At 42.6% G+C, this 15,564-nt stretch overlaps 1 protein-coding gene across 1 annotated transcript in view; it reads left to right on the top strand.

Moving 5' to 3' along the window:
* Positions 1-1,961: 1,961 nt before the first annotated feature.
* Positions 1,962-15,564, top strand: part of grpr (gastrin-releasing peptide receptor) — a 64,036-nt gene continuing 50,433 nt past the window's right edge. The window contains exon 1 of the mRNA XM_067992290.1: positions 1,962-2,564. Within this exon, the coding sequence (XP_067848391.1) occupies positions 2,161-2,564 (404 nt within the window). The 5' untranslated portion in view covers positions 1,962-2,160. The remainder of the gene's footprint in view (positions 2,565-15,564) is intronic.

Below are 15,564 nucleotides of genomic sequence, written 5' to 3'. Positions count from 1 at the left end.
GATTCCTTACATTTGTCAACCCCAGTCCATCACCAGCATCTCCACATCATCACATGTAAATAAGGGGCCTAACACATGTTTGAGGCCCCCTCTATAAGATTGGCTTGACTTGAAGCAGGAAGGTTCCTCTGAACCCCACATTTAAAGAAAGCGGGCTGTCGCTCCCCCCTACTCGGCCTCCGATCTTCACCCACGGCCTCCTAACCTCCGATCCCCGGCCTTCTAAATCCTGACCCCTGATTCGGATCCACCCTCCGGTCTCCTAACTCCCAATCCCCGGCCTCCTGCTCCTCGATCCCGACCTCGGATCCACCTCCCGGCCTCCTAACACCCGATCCCCGGCCTCCTAACCCCTGAACCCTGATCTCGGATCCACCCCCGGCCTCCTAGCCCCCGTTCCCTGGCCTCCTAACCCTCAATCCGCAGTCTCCCGACCCTCTACCTCGGATCCTCCCTCGGCCTCCTAACCCCTGACCTCGGATCCTCGCCCGGCCTCCTAACTCCTGACCCCCGACCTCGGATCCTTCCCCTGGTCTCCTAACTCCTGACCCCCGGCTTACTTAAGGGCCACTGTGATGCTAGCAGCGGCCCGATTTTGGTATCATCTTCGCCGACTGGCTGTTTGCTCCATTGAAGAGGCCTGATGCCCAACATTGGGGACGTCTCAGACTTCGCCATTCAGGTGCAGGGAATTTCCACCCCTATATGCTAATAGAAGCCAAAACTGTAATGGGGAGACGGAAGGTTTGGGATTCTGGAAGGCTGAGCCTTCTTCTTCCAATCCCAGCCTGCCATCATCTCCAATAGGATGGAAAGATAAGTCTGGCTCATAGCAGGGAGAGCTTGCTCTCTAAGAAGTCAGCCCACTCACTCCCTCTACATCTGTCAAAACAATAACTTGCATTTATATAGCGCCTTTAATGTAGTAAAACACTCCAAGGCTCTTCACAGAAGCGTCATCAGTCAAAATTTGCCACCGAGCCACATAAGGAGATATTAGGACAGGCAGCCAAAAGCTTGGTCAAAGACATAGGTTTTAAGGAGCGTCTTAACATAGGAACACAGGGAACATAGGAACAGGAGTAGGCCATTCAGCCCCTCGTGCCTGCTCCGCCATTTGATAAGATCAAGGCTGATCTGTGATCTAACTCCATACCATATCCCTTAATACCTTTGGTTGCCAAAAAGCTATCTCAGATTTAAATTTAGCAATTGAGCTAGTATCTTAAAGGAGGAGAGAGGCAGAGAGGTTTAGGGAGGGAATTCCAAAGCTTAGAGCCTAGGCAGCTGAAGGCACCACTGTCAATGGTGGAGCGAAGGAAATTGGGAATGTGCAAGAGGCCAGAATTGGAGGAACGCAGAGTTCCTGGAGGTTGTAGAGATGGAAGAGGTTACAGAGATAGAGAGGGGCGAGGCCAGGGAGGCATTTGAACTGTCGCACTCGTGTGGTGCACCCTCGAAAACACAAACTCCGCCTCCCTATCCACATAAAACAAATTACTTGCATTCATCAATAATTTCATCGGACAGTTCCCAGTGCAGAAACACCAGACTTCCATTGCTCTAACAGCTTGGGACTGAACTGGAGATTAAAGAGGGAGGGAAACAATATATCTCCAATGGAAGAAGTGCGAGTCTAAAAACTGCCTTCGAACATATTGATTCTGTGAAAAGCTTCTTAGAGATACTGGCCACACCACAGCCGGAGATCCTGACACTTCGGTGAGTGTGTCTGCCAGTTAGTTACCTGTGTGTGTGTGTGTGTGAGAGTGAGAGAGAGAAGGGGGAATGCTGGCTCCTGCTCAAGCCGATGATTTATTTCTCCAGTAGGTGGCTGGTTGGTCCGTGTATGGGGATAAGCTGTGCTGTTCTCATTGACAGTCCTTTTGTACACCGATTAAACGGCGAGAAGTGACGCCAGTGCACTAAACCAGCGCACGTCTGCTCGCTGAGAGCTCCCACTTTAAATATTGCCGCGACCATCTGTCCTCGCACAGCAAAGGGATACGAGGCAATGGGCGGAAAGGCGAGCGGCTCCCACCAGCACCAAAAGACTTCGCCCAGCTGCTGACACCGGGAAGTTCGTGCTTAAAAAGAAAACCCAATGGACTTGTCCAAAAAAGTTCTGCCCACCCTTCAGCTGATGACCACAATGGCACAATGACTGCAGACAACTTCTCACACTTGGACTGGGAGTTGCTCGAGTTGAACCAGTCCCTCAATGACAGCAGCCAGGCTCCAGACCCAGAAGCCGACGGCTTCACCTTTCTCTACGCCATCCCCGCCATCTACGGGCTCATCATCCTGGCCGGGCTGGTCGGCAACGTGACCCTCATCAAGATCTTCTGCACCGTGAAGTCCATGAGGAACGTGCCCAACATCTTCATCACCAGCCTGGCTCTGGGAGACCTGCTGCTGCTGCTGACCTGCGCCCCGGTGGATGCCAGCAAGTACGTCGCCTCTCAGTGGCTCTTCGGCCGGGTGGGCTGCAAGCTGATCCCCTTCATCCAGCTAACCTCGGTGGGAGTGTCAGTCTTCACCCTGACAGCGCTTAGTGCAGACAGGTAGGTCTCGTGGGGTGGATAGTCCTCCAGTATCTTCCTCTCTAAAGCAGTGGATTCCTTTAACTTCCATATTCCCCAAGTTTGGAATATTAAAGTGTATGATGGGCTGATTCATTCAGAAATTGTGTAAACCCCAATACTGCAAATGTACTTTCAGTTTAAATCCTCCAAAGTAGCGCGTTCCGTGTCCAAATTAGTGTTCAGTAAATATTAACTGCTCCAGTTTTCCTGTTTCAGGCTTTCCAACATCTGCAGTATTTTTATTTGTTATTGTTTTGCTGAACTACTCTATAATTGAAATAAAAGGGACCGTAAGGGGAGGTTGGGAACTTGCTTGGGGAGGTTAGAAAAGATCCTGAGAAATCCAGAGGTATTTTATCTAAATGAAGGCAGAGTGTTGTGTTTGGGGGGGATCGGGCTGTGCCCACTGGTCCAAACACCGGAGCGTGGCCGCCCGACAACGCTCAGGGACAGGGGGAGACAGGGAATAACATTCAGATGATATATTCATCTCCCATTTATTACCTCCAAATCTTTCAAAATGGGCCAATCTCACAATCTATTGTGCTGAGATTTTAATACGGATTCAGTTGGATCCGATGAGAATTTAACTAAAATTCCAGAGTCTAATCTTTGACATGAAAGATTCCCACCCTGTGCTGGTACCGTCAGTCCGTGTTGTTTGGGTTTCACTTTAATCTGTTTCACTCCATGGCCTGTGTTCAACAACCTGGTCATTCTAAAGCGGTTCTTTTTTCCACTTCCATCACAAATGTCTTATTAAAGAGCCATTTACTCCTGCATAATATGTACCACGTGAAGTGCGACAGATGAAGCACACGTGTTGTATTGTGCAGATCGTCCCTTACGTTGGATTGATGAGGATAAACCAGCAGTACTGCTCCCCCGTCAGCTCATTCCCTTTATTTAACACATGCTTGTTCTCAGGACCCGCTGTAACTGCCGCTTTCCCCCCAAAATCCAAACCTATGTGGGAACATCACCCAACAAAAAGAAAAACCCCTATCACTATCTGATGGTCTGCATCAACACCAACACCAGCTCAGTCCTCAATTCAGGCGTCCACAGTCCAAATTGTATCAATCTGGATTTAACCATTTGAAATGCTATACATTTTGTAAATCTGGAATATGGAGTGGACAATCGGTGCTATGGGGAGTAAGATTTGTGAAAATGCCTGTAAAATCACCTGGTAATCATAGTGAATAGGCTCCTGCAGCTCAAACTTGTGTTTTTGTTTTGTTTTGATTCTGTCACTGAACCATGCAGTGGATGGTTTACCAGGTAGATCCATTTGTTAGCCATATGCAAACGGTAGGAGAAAAGGGAAGCTAGTGAGTATGTCAAGGTGAGGTTAGTGGTGTTCTACAAGGCTCTGTGTTGTGACTGCTCTTATTTAAGATAAACATACACGATCTGCACTTCAGAATCAAGAGACCTATGTCAGAATTTGCTGATGACGAAATATTTCAATTGTAGCCTAACTCAGGTCTTGTATGAGTTCTACTGTACCTCTGCAGTTGGACAGTTGCACACAGTTTGAGCATATAAGACTAAAAGCAATGGAAAAGGTGCAGTGTAGATTCACTTGCCAGGGATGAAGGGTTACAGATATGAAGAGAGACTTCAGAAGTTAAGCCTTTTTTTCCCACTGAAACTGATGAGGTTGAGAGAAAATCTGATAAAGGTGGTCAAGATTGAAAATGGTTATAAGATAGATAATGATAGATTGTTTACACTGGCCAGCGAGATGGTAAAAGAGGATGTAGATTTAGAACACCACAACAAGAATTAAAGTAAGGCTAGAAATACTTTCTTTACACGGCGGGTATTTGCAAGAAGAATTGTCTGCCACAACTATTGTTGAAGGAGAGCCCATGAGTACTTTTAAAAAAGCGAATTAAATAGTTGCCTGTAAAAGAGAAATAATAAAAGGTGCATCTTTTATACCTCTCCTATTGACTTCAATAGAAATAAAAGTCAGGAGAGATGTAAAATGGGCTACCAACTCGCTATCACCCGTTTTACACGATCGCACAAAGTCAGGATCTACCCCTAGGTGTCTCATGTGGAAAAATGAGCACAGACTGAATGGCCAGTGTCTGTGCCATAACATTGTATGATTTACAGAAGTCCTGCTTATTTGTTTTATCTGCATTCGCTGACATTTTCATGCCATCCACGTTCAGTTGCAACAGCTTGTAAAGGGCAGGAAAGGTATCTAACCCGATATTCAGTTCTTTTTCCAGGCAGTTACAATTTAGCACCAAGGGCAGATTTTAACAGATTAATTTATCATAGTATCATAGAAGGAGGCCATTCAGCCCATCGTGCCTGTGTCGGCTCTTTGGTAGAGCTCTGCTCTTTCCCCATAGCCCTGTAATTTTTTTCCCTTCAAGTATTTATCCAATTCCCTTTTGAAAGTTATTTTCGAATCTGCTTCCACCACCCTTTCAGGCAGAGCATTCCAGATCATAACACTTCTCTGTATTAAATTTCATGTCACCTCTCATTCTTTTGCCAATCACCTTAAATCTGTGTCCTTCTGCCACTGGAAACAGTTTCTCCTTATTTACTCTATCAAAACCGTTCATGATTTTGAACACCTCTATCAAATCTCCTCTAACCTTCTCTGCTGTAAGGAGAATAACCCCAGCTTCTCCTGTCTTTCCACATAACTGAAGCCCCTCATCACTGGTACCATTCTAGTAAATCTCTTTTGCACCCTCTCTTAGGCCTTGACATCCTTCCTAAAGTGTGGTGCCCAGAATTGAACACAATACTCAAGCTGAGGCCTAACCAGTGTTTTCTAAAGGTTTAGCATAACTTCCCTGCTTTTGTACTCTATGCTCCTATTGATAAAGCCCAGGTGCCATATACTTTTTTAACAGCTTTCTCAACTTGTCATGCCACCTTCAAAGATTTGTTTATGTGCACCCCTAGGGGAATCTCTGTTCCTGCAGCCCCTTTAAAATTGTACCATTTAGTTTATATTGCCTCTCCTCATTCTTCCTACCAAAATGTATCAATTCACACTTCTCTGTATTAAATTTCATTTGCCATGTGTCTGCCCATTTCACCAGTCTGTCTATGTCCTCCTGAAGTCTGTTAGTATCTTTTACTTTATTTACCACATTTCTGAGTTACGTGTCATCTGCAAACTTTGAAATTATATCCTCTATACCCAAGTTCAGATCATTAATATATATCAAAAAGAGCAGTGGTCCTAATACAAACCCGTGGGGAACTCCACTGTACATGTCCCTCCAGTCTGAAAAACAACTGTTCACCACTACTCTTTGCTTTCTTTCCCTTAGCCAATTTTGTATCCACTTTAATCCCATCGGCTTTAATTTTGCTAACAAGTCCAAATTGTGGTACTTTATCAAATGCTTTTGGAAAGTCCATATACACAACATCAACCGCACTACCCTTATCAATCCTCTCTGTAATTTCATCAAAGAACTCAATCAAGTTAGTCAAACATGATTTTCCTTTCACAAATTCGTGCTGACTTTCATTTATTAGTCCATACTTTTCCAAATGCCAATTAATTTTGTCCCGGATTATTGTCTCTGATGTTAGGTTGACTGGCCTATAATTGCCGGGTTTATCCCTCTCCCATTTTTTGAACAGGGGTGTAAAATTTGCAATCCTCCAATCCTCTGGCACACTCCCATATCTAAGGAGGATTGGAAGATTGTGGCCCTAGCCTCCGTAATTTCTAGCCTCAGTAACCTAGGATGTATCTCATCTGGACCGGGTGACTTTTCTACTTTGTCTACTGCCAACCTTTTAAGTACCTCCTTTTTATTTATTTTTATCCTTTCCAATATCGCTGCTCCATTCTCCTTTACTGCTACAATGGCAGCATCCTCTTCTCTAGTGAGGACCGATGCAAAATATTCATTTAGTACCTCAGCCATACCCTCTGCCTCCTCAAGAAGAGCTGTTTTGTCCTTAATTGGCCCCACCCTTCCTTTGACTACCCTTTTACTATTTATATGTTTATAAAAGACTTTTGGGTTCCCTTTTATGTTAGCCACTAATCTATTCTCTCTTCAGCCCTCTTATTCCCTTTCTTTAGATCTCCTCTGTACTTTCTGTATTTAGCTTGGTTCTCTATTGTATTATGAACCGTACATTTGTCATAAGCCTCCTTTTTCTGTTTCAATTTAATCTATATCTTTAGTCATCCGAGAGCTCCAACTTTGGATGCCCTTCCTTTCCCCCTCATGGGAATGTGTCTACTCTGCTTAAGAATCAAGGTCTTGAAGGCCTTCTATTATTCAATTACTGTTTTGCCTACTAATTTATGATTCTAATCCACCAGGGCAAGATCCCTTTTTAACTCACTGAAATTAAATTTAACTCCAGTTAAGTATTTTTACGCTTGATTGTTCCTTGTCCTTTTTCATAACTATTAAACCTAATGATGTTATGATCACTTTCCCCAAATGCTCCCCCAGTGAAACATGCTCTACTTGCCTCACTTCATTGCCCAGAACTAGATCCAGCACTGCGTCTTTGCTTGTTGGGTTGGAAACACACTGATCAAGAAAGTTCTCTTGTATACATTTCGGGAATTTCTCCCTTTCTTTGCTCTTAACATTGTTACTATCCCAGTCTATGTTGGGATAACTATTCTATAGTTCTTGCGTCTTTCTGTAATTTGCTCCTTTATCTGCTTCCCACTATTTGGTGGTCTACGGTATACACCCAGTAGCATAATAGCTCCTCTATTGTTCCTTGGTTCTAAACAAATAAATTCTGTCTTTGAACCCTCAACTACTTCATCTCTTTCCTGTGCCGCAATAGTTTCTTTGATCAATACTGCCCCCTCCCCCCCCCACCACTCCTTTCTTACCTTCCCTATCTTTCCTGAATACCTCATAGGCAGGAATATTAAGTACTCAATCCTCCCCATCCTTGAGCCAGGTCACTGTTATTGCCACTATATTATAGATCCATGTGGTGACTTCTGCCTGCAGCTCACCAACCTTATTTACCACGTTACGTGCATTTACGCAAATGCACACCAAACTCATCTTAAACTGCCTCGCATTTGCTCCCTGTTTGAACCCTCCTATTTCTGAACTATTCTTTACTCTGGTACTATTTGTCTCTCCCAGTCTTCTGTGCGCCTTGTTTCTCCCTTCTAACCTTTCATCCTGGCACCCACCCCTCTGCCAAATTAGTTTAAACCCTCCCCCACAGCACTAGTTAACCTCCCCACGAGGTCATTGATCCCAGCTCTGTTGAGGTGCAACCCGTCCATCTTGAACAGATCCCTCCTGCTCCAGAACAGGTCCCAATGGCCCAGGAATCTGAAGCCCTCCCTCCTGCACCATTTTTCCAGCCATGCATTTACCTGTCTTATCCTACTATCCCTATACTCACTAGCTCGTGGCACTGGGAGTAATCCAGGGATTACTATCTTTGAGGTCCTGCTTTTTAACTTCCTCCCTACCTCCTGAAACTCTGACTGCAGGACCTCAACCATTTTCCTACCTATGTCATTGGTTCCCACATGGACCATGACTTCTGGCTGTTCCCCTTCCCCCCTCAAAATGTTCTGCACCCTCTCAGTGATGTCTTTTACCCTGGCACCAGGGAGGCAACACACCATGCAGGACTCACATCATGCAGGACTGTTGCAGAAATGTCTGTCTGTACCCCTGACTATTGAATCCCCCATAACCACTGCATTCCTACACTTTGTTGTGTCCCCTGTGCAGTCCTTTGCCCCACGTTGCCATGCACCGGACTGCACTCCTTTGAGGTGTTGTCGCCCTCACCCCAGTATTCAATACTGAAAACCGGTTAGTGAGCGACACACTCCCGGAGGATTCCTACACTGCCTGCCTCTTCCTACCCTGTCGGATGGCCACCCACTTACTGTCCTGAGCTTTCTGTGGCTGTGGGGTGGCCACCACCTGGAACATATGATCCAGGAAATTCTCAGCCTCCAGAATGCCCTGCAGTGACTCCAGCCGTTCCTCAAACTCAGAAAATCTGAGCTCGAGCATGAGCAACCAGAGGCACTTCCTGCACACATGGTCACCCAGGACACCTCATGTGTCCTGGAGATCCCACATGGTGCAGGAATTGCAGGCAGCGGGTCTCAGCCGTCCCTCCATTCTATTTAGCATCTACATATAGTATATATATATATATATATATATGCCTACCAGTTATTTAAAACAGTTTGTTTACCTTTAAGGCTATTTAACTGTTTAGCTAACACTAAAACACTAACCACTAAAAGCCACTAACCAACCACTAAAGACACTAACCACTAAACGCACTCACCAATAAACGAAATACTTACACTGAATTACCCTCGGTGCTCCTCCTTGTCTTGTGACGTCACTTTTTGATTGCTTGATTTTTTTTCCCCTGTCTGTTTCAGACTCGTCGCTCCTTATGAGGCCATTCCTCAGGCCTCTCGCGATGCTTTTCTTATATGGTCTACTCTTAAATCAATAGTTACTAAATCTGTAATTTGAAATTAAGTTGTGGAAAAATATAACCTTTTCTTAATTCAAGCTACCAGACAATTCACTTTTTTCAAGGAATAGAAGACTTTAAATTAACAGGAGTAGACTGTAAATGTCAAAACATCACTGGTGGGCCTCATCTGTTTCTCTATACCGATGGTTACAATTTACATGTTGCCATCAATGAAGTGAAATCATAAACAAATACTGCAGGTATGGTCTTAGAGTACGATGTTCAGCTACCAGACTCAAATTGTGCAGCTCACTGTGTCTCAGGTTGAACTTAGTGACAAGGAGCTTGTTGCTTGCAAACTTGGGAGTTTAAGCAGAGCTCCTTTCACTGTTAATATTAGAAGCATGTGTGCTTCTAATGGCGGCAGTGACCCTTTTCTAACACTAAGAGCATTGAAAAGTAAATTTATAATGTTTATTTCTGTTAAACTGTGCCCAATGTGAACCTAAAGTGATGTGGGACCACCTGTTGGGTTGATCACGTGACTCTTGCATTTAATACGCTGGGAGTCAGATCACTGACCTAACTCCTGAGTTATACTGCCTCCTTTTCCACACAGTAGTTAAAGCATAATATGTGCACTTATAATGTCGTTACACATAACACATGCCGTTACATAAAAGAAATTCTTCCTCTCTGCTATAAATACATACTCATGGTTTAAGCAGAGAATGGCTTCAGTTATACACCAGTGTGAAAGGGATTCAGATATATATCAAAGTGAAAGGGGCAGTATAACTCAAGAGTTAGATCATGATCATGTGATCATCCCCAACAGGTGGTCCCACATCACTTTACGTTCACACTGGGCACAGCCTAACTGAAATGAACATTATAAATTTACTTTTCAATGCTCTTAGTGTTAGAAAAGGGTCACTGCCACCCACTTGCTTCTAATATTAACAGTGAAAGGAGCTTTGCTTATACTCCCAAGCTTGCGTGCAACAAGCTCCTTGTTACTAAGTTCAAATAGAGACAGAGTGAGCTGCACAATTTGAGTCTGGTAGCTGAACATCGTACTCTAAGACCATACCTGCAGTATAAGTTTGTGATTTCACTTCATTGATGGTAACATGTAAATTGCATCAAATGGCAAGATCGTGCAGCAATAGGATGATTACACTGAACATGTTTATTGTTCAGGGATGCAGGATTAAAATAAAACACATACACACCAGCGTTACACACAAGACAGTACGATTTTGGAGTGATGAAGGTAGCCCAACGTCTGAGTATACGTAAGCAACAGATGTGAAACAACCTGTAGTGGGTAGTCTCATGCTGCTTGGAATATGCACTGGCTGCAGTATAACTTCAGACCGGTGGGCACTTTGCAAGCTAATTTCTCAACCTTTTTACCCACTCTACTAGGATTAAAAATTAGTTCCTCAGGGAGCTCAATGCAGTCAGCAGTATAACTTGGGTCTGTTGACAGAGCATTACACTTCACAGATATCAGTCTCAAACCAACATATTCTTAATGGTTTGGAAGATTCAACACTGGTCTTCTTGTCTTATCTGAGTCCTGCTCTTGAAGAGGAGTACATTGGAAGCTTTAGATGATGAATATTTTTGCATTCACATTCACTTCACTTCAAGCAGTACCCTTTCAAATATATATAAATATAAATATATGAATACATTTGGTCTTACACTGCTCAATTCATTATTTATATTCTGGAATATCTTCCTTCCATTATGCCAAACGATCTTGTTTACTATGCTTGTTATGAGCTTCCTAGAAAATATTGATGTAATTCAGAGCAGGAGCTTTATAGTTCATTGTAAAGACAAGCCAAAACTAGCTGGCACACTGAAAAACAGACAACTCATGCATAATAATCAAAGTATAGCAATTCCAAACGAGCATTGAGGATTCTTAAAAACATACACAGCTCAAATTAACTCCTACTGCACATTATATGTACATTTCTTAAAGTGTGAAGTACTTGTAAGAGCAAGTTTTATATATGCGAAGATCTCTCATTGATTTACATATCATTAAACACCTGATAAGAGTAAAGTGTTGGGATTTTCTGTTTTTTTCTGAATCCTGGCGTATCTTCAGCAGGATGGGCATTCTGTTCACCATGAGAATGCATCCCTGACCATAGCTGGTATTCCGAGTTCAAGGTCATTTGGACTTTTCCAGATGGGCTCCCTATCCTCAGCTGGGAAGACCACCTAGATAGTAGGGATGGAGATTGGTTGTGGCAGGTCATGAAACTCAGCTGCAGTGTAACGTGGCTAGCAGCCTCCGTATTGGCTGAAGAACTGGTACATTTTGATTGTACGGACTTTCTGGCCATTTAACTTTTAAAATTCCACCTGCCCTCCCCCAAATCCCCCACCATCAATACCCTGAGGGGGTCATCATTGACTAGAAACTCAACTGAACCAGCCATATTAATGCCGTGGCCATGAGGCTGGGTATTCTACGGTGAGTGACTCACCTCCTGACTCCTCAAAGCCTCTTCACCAGCTACAAGGCACAAGTCAGGAGTGTGATGGAATACTCTCCACTTGCCTGGGTGAGTGCAGCTGCAACAAGATTCAGGAAGCTCAGCACCATCCAGGACAAAGTAGTCCACTTTATTGGCGCCTCATCCACCACCTTAAACATCCACTCCCTCCACCACTGGCTGCAGTTTGTACTTTTTACAGGATGCATTGCAGAAAGTCACCGAGGCTGCTTTGGCAGCCTCCCCCACCCCCCCACCCCAAATCCGCAATCTCCATCTCCTAGAAGGACAAGAGCAGTAGGTGCATGGGATTACCACCACCACCAAGTTCCCGTCCAAGTCACACACCATCATGACTTGGATATATATCATCGTTCCTTCATCGTTAATGCGTCAAAATCTTGGAACACCCTGCCTAACAGCATTGTGGGAGTACCTTCACCACATGAACTGCAGAAGTTCAAGAAGAAGGCCCACCACCACCCTCTCAAGGGCAACAAGGGATGAGCAATCAATGCTGGCCTTGCCAGCGACTCCCATATCCCGAGAATTCATTTAAAAAACGGCAATGGGATTAGCTGACATCTTGCAGCTTGCATTCGCATGTTAAATACACTTCCCATCAAAGACAACCTTTATCGTGACAAATGCTTGATCAAACAGTAAGTGTAACTATAAGTCAGATAAATTGTGTCTTTTAGGTTCTTTGTTAAAATCAGCTGTACATGCTTCAGATTCTACATCTCACTGCCTCAGTGTTATAATCCTGGCACAGTTTGCCTCTGGCATAATTGCAAGAAAACTGCATATATTACCTGAAAAAGGGAGTGAGTTGAAAGTAGTAATTTATTCATTTGTTTCAGATAACATTAGTAAATTGTTTGAATTTTTCTTTTATGCTTTATGATGTAATGTGAGCCCCTTGACTGAAATAATAGCTCTGTATCTCCCTCCCAGCTGTTGATAAGTCCATGCACAGATTGCTTGCCTTGTTGCTGTTAAAATATAAAATTACCAAGAAATAATTCAAAGACCTGGGGCACACAACATTGCACTCACTTTGAGGTTTGTACAAAGGTGATTGTAACAGCCAGCTGACTGAATTTCCACAGTACTATGTAAAACATCTATTTGTTTTCATCATCTAACATCTACAAATATGAAATCTGATACAATTATATCACTGTACAGCATACTGTGGTAGGAAAATCCAAATATTAGCTTTAAAATCTATTCTGTCAAAAGAACCAAAGCCTGTGAGAAGTAGCATCTGAACAATTAATGGATTTCCTATTGTCTGCTTTGTTAGTGGAAGTGTTTAATGGATGAAGCAATTTCACACAACTGTATGCTAATATCGCACAGTATGATCCCAAGACTAAATGTTTTCTGATGAATATAATCACAAAGAAGCATTCATCACCACGAGAGAAAGTAAGCAATCTCTTAAACTTTTATCTTGCCTGTTTTTTCAGGGGAATGGGTGGTAATTTTATATTCGTCTCATGAATCAAACTACGCAAATTGTTCTTGCCGTGCGCAAATTGGCTGTCGCATTTTCACAAATTACAACAATGACCACACATCAAAAGGACGTCATTGATTGTTATAAGCTTTGGGACACCCTGAGGTCGTGAAATGTGCTATATAAATGCAAGTTCTTTCTTTTACTCTCAAAGTTATTTGATGATCCAAATACAACTAGGAAGATTATGCTTGTCAAACCTGATAAAGTTCATTGAGGAAATGATTGATATGGTGGATGGGGGAAATCCAGTGGTGTACATGGATTTTCAGAAAGCCTTTGACATGGTACCACACTGGACACTATCGGAGAAGATGAAGTGTTATGGAATTAGGGAATGTTAGCAAATTGGATTTAAAACTGGTTAGAAGGGAGAGTGTTAATTAGGGGCAGTTTCTCAGAATAGCTGGAAGTGTGTAGCAGTGTCCCACAGGATTCTGTTCTAGGACTACCCCTAGTCACTGCGTACATCAATGATTTCGATACAGCACTGAAATAGTAGGTGCAGTAAATAATTCTAAGGACACAGGGAGCTGCAAGAAGATGTTGATAAGATGGTGGAATGGGCAAAAAAGTAGCAGATGGAATTCAGTGTCAGTAAATGTGAGGAGGTTTATTTTCATAAAAAAAACAATAATTATACTTTGAATAGGGGAAAGCTGGATGATGTGGAAGAGTAGAGGGATTTGAGGGTTCATTTTCACAAGACTTTAAAAGCAGCAGCTCACGTAAATAAGGTTTAAAAAAGTTAATGGAATACACAATTTTATGGCAAGAGGTTTAGAATATTCTATACTAAAAAAGTCTATATAAAACCATAGTAAAATCATATTTGGAGTACTGTGCATTTTTTGGTTCCATACTATAGGAAAGATATTGCGGCAACAGAGAGGGTACAGTGCAGATTCACTTGCATGCTGCCTGGTATGAAGAAATACAAATACAATTTCATAAATTGGGACAGTTTTCATTAGAACAGGGGAGATCAAGGGGTGATTTGACAGATGCATCTAATATTATGAAGGGTTGGGACAAAGTAGATGGTAACAGACTGTTTCTAGTGGCTGAGGGGTCTAGAACAAGGGGACATAGATATAAGATTAAATGTGAGAGATTGCCAACTGAAAGTAGGAGAAACCTTTTTTTACACAGGGTCTTATGATGCTGTGGAATATACTACCAGAGTTAGTGATTGAAGCAGAGACCATGTCAACATTTAAGAATAAGTTAGATAGGTGATTGAAGGAAAGGGGAATAAAGGGATATGGGAACAGGACTACTGCTCATATGGAGGATAAGCAACAACACAGACTTGTTGGGCCCAATGGCTTGTTTCGGTGTTGTAATATTTATGGCATTCTATGTTATTCAATATAGTCTACTTCAATTTACTGTACATAATGCCTACAAGCATAATTCTATAAAATCCCCAACATTTCGGTGGGATGCAGTCCTGTTAAATGTACAATAAAGGTCATTTTTGATGAACTGTATAATTTTGCTTGTTGCCTTTAGTCTCGCTCCCTCAAATACACGTAGGTCATAAAAAAAGCGATAAGTTGATTATACATTTAATGGACTGCGCTGTATCATTAAAGCAATGAGGAGTTAAGGATCGCAGAATAATGTTATATGTGAATAATCTTTCAATGAGAAGAATATTGTAAGTTTTTAAAATTTGCTTTAAGGTGCCAGTATATCAGGGAAAGGGCCAATTTAGTTGCACATTAGATACTGAATTGAAGAATAAGAAGTTTCTGCATCGTTCATTTATTCATTTTAAGATGTGAGATGTAAGCGATTTTTCCATTTCAATTTCCTGTTGGTTTGTGCTGCTGACTGGTCCAGTAGAGAGGGTGGGTAACAGACCAAGTACAATGCCCCCACTAATCTTTAAATGCAGTCATTAGTCATCAGCAACATCCATTCTAACAGATTAGGTACATCAACTGAATTAATCTTTATTGTAGCTTTCCAATTTATGACAAATCAATAATACTTGAGTATTTTTCCTTGCAAAGACTTGATTAATTGTAGCTTTAAATTCAATATAGCAAAGGCTATCACTACTGATTGTTTTTCAAAAGCACCAAAGGAGAGAAATCTCTTCAGTCATTACATTTATCCCACATACAAATCGAGTGTTAGTACGGAGGAATTTTGTGACGTTCGCAGTAACCAAGCATTTGTTCCAATGTTTCTCCTAAAAGTCCTCTCTTGCATAAGCTGATGTAGCCAACAGTTGCGGGTCCCAGGGTGAGTACTGTTTAGCCAACGAACAGTACCTCATAAAATTTCTCATATTTAGAATCATAGAATCATACAGCACAGAAGGAGGCCATTCGGCCCATCATACCTGTACTGACTCCTTGAAAGAGCCATCTAACTAGTCTCACTCCCCCGCTCTTTCCCCATAGCCCTGCAACTTTTTCCCCTTCAAGTATTTATCCAATTCTCTTTTGAAAGCTTTCTCCATCCT

Source organism: Heptranchias perlo, chromosome 11 (assembly GCF_035084215.1).
Source record: "Heptranchias perlo isolate sHepPer1 chromosome 11, sHepPer1.hap1, whole genome shotgun sequence".
Classification (NCBI taxonomy): Eukaryota; Metazoa; Chordata; class Chondrichthyes; order Hexanchiformes; family Hexanchidae; genus Heptranchias; species Heptranchias perlo.
The sequence above is the reverse complement of the archived record's forward strand: the minus strand, read 5'-3'. Positions and strand labels throughout refer to the sequence as shown.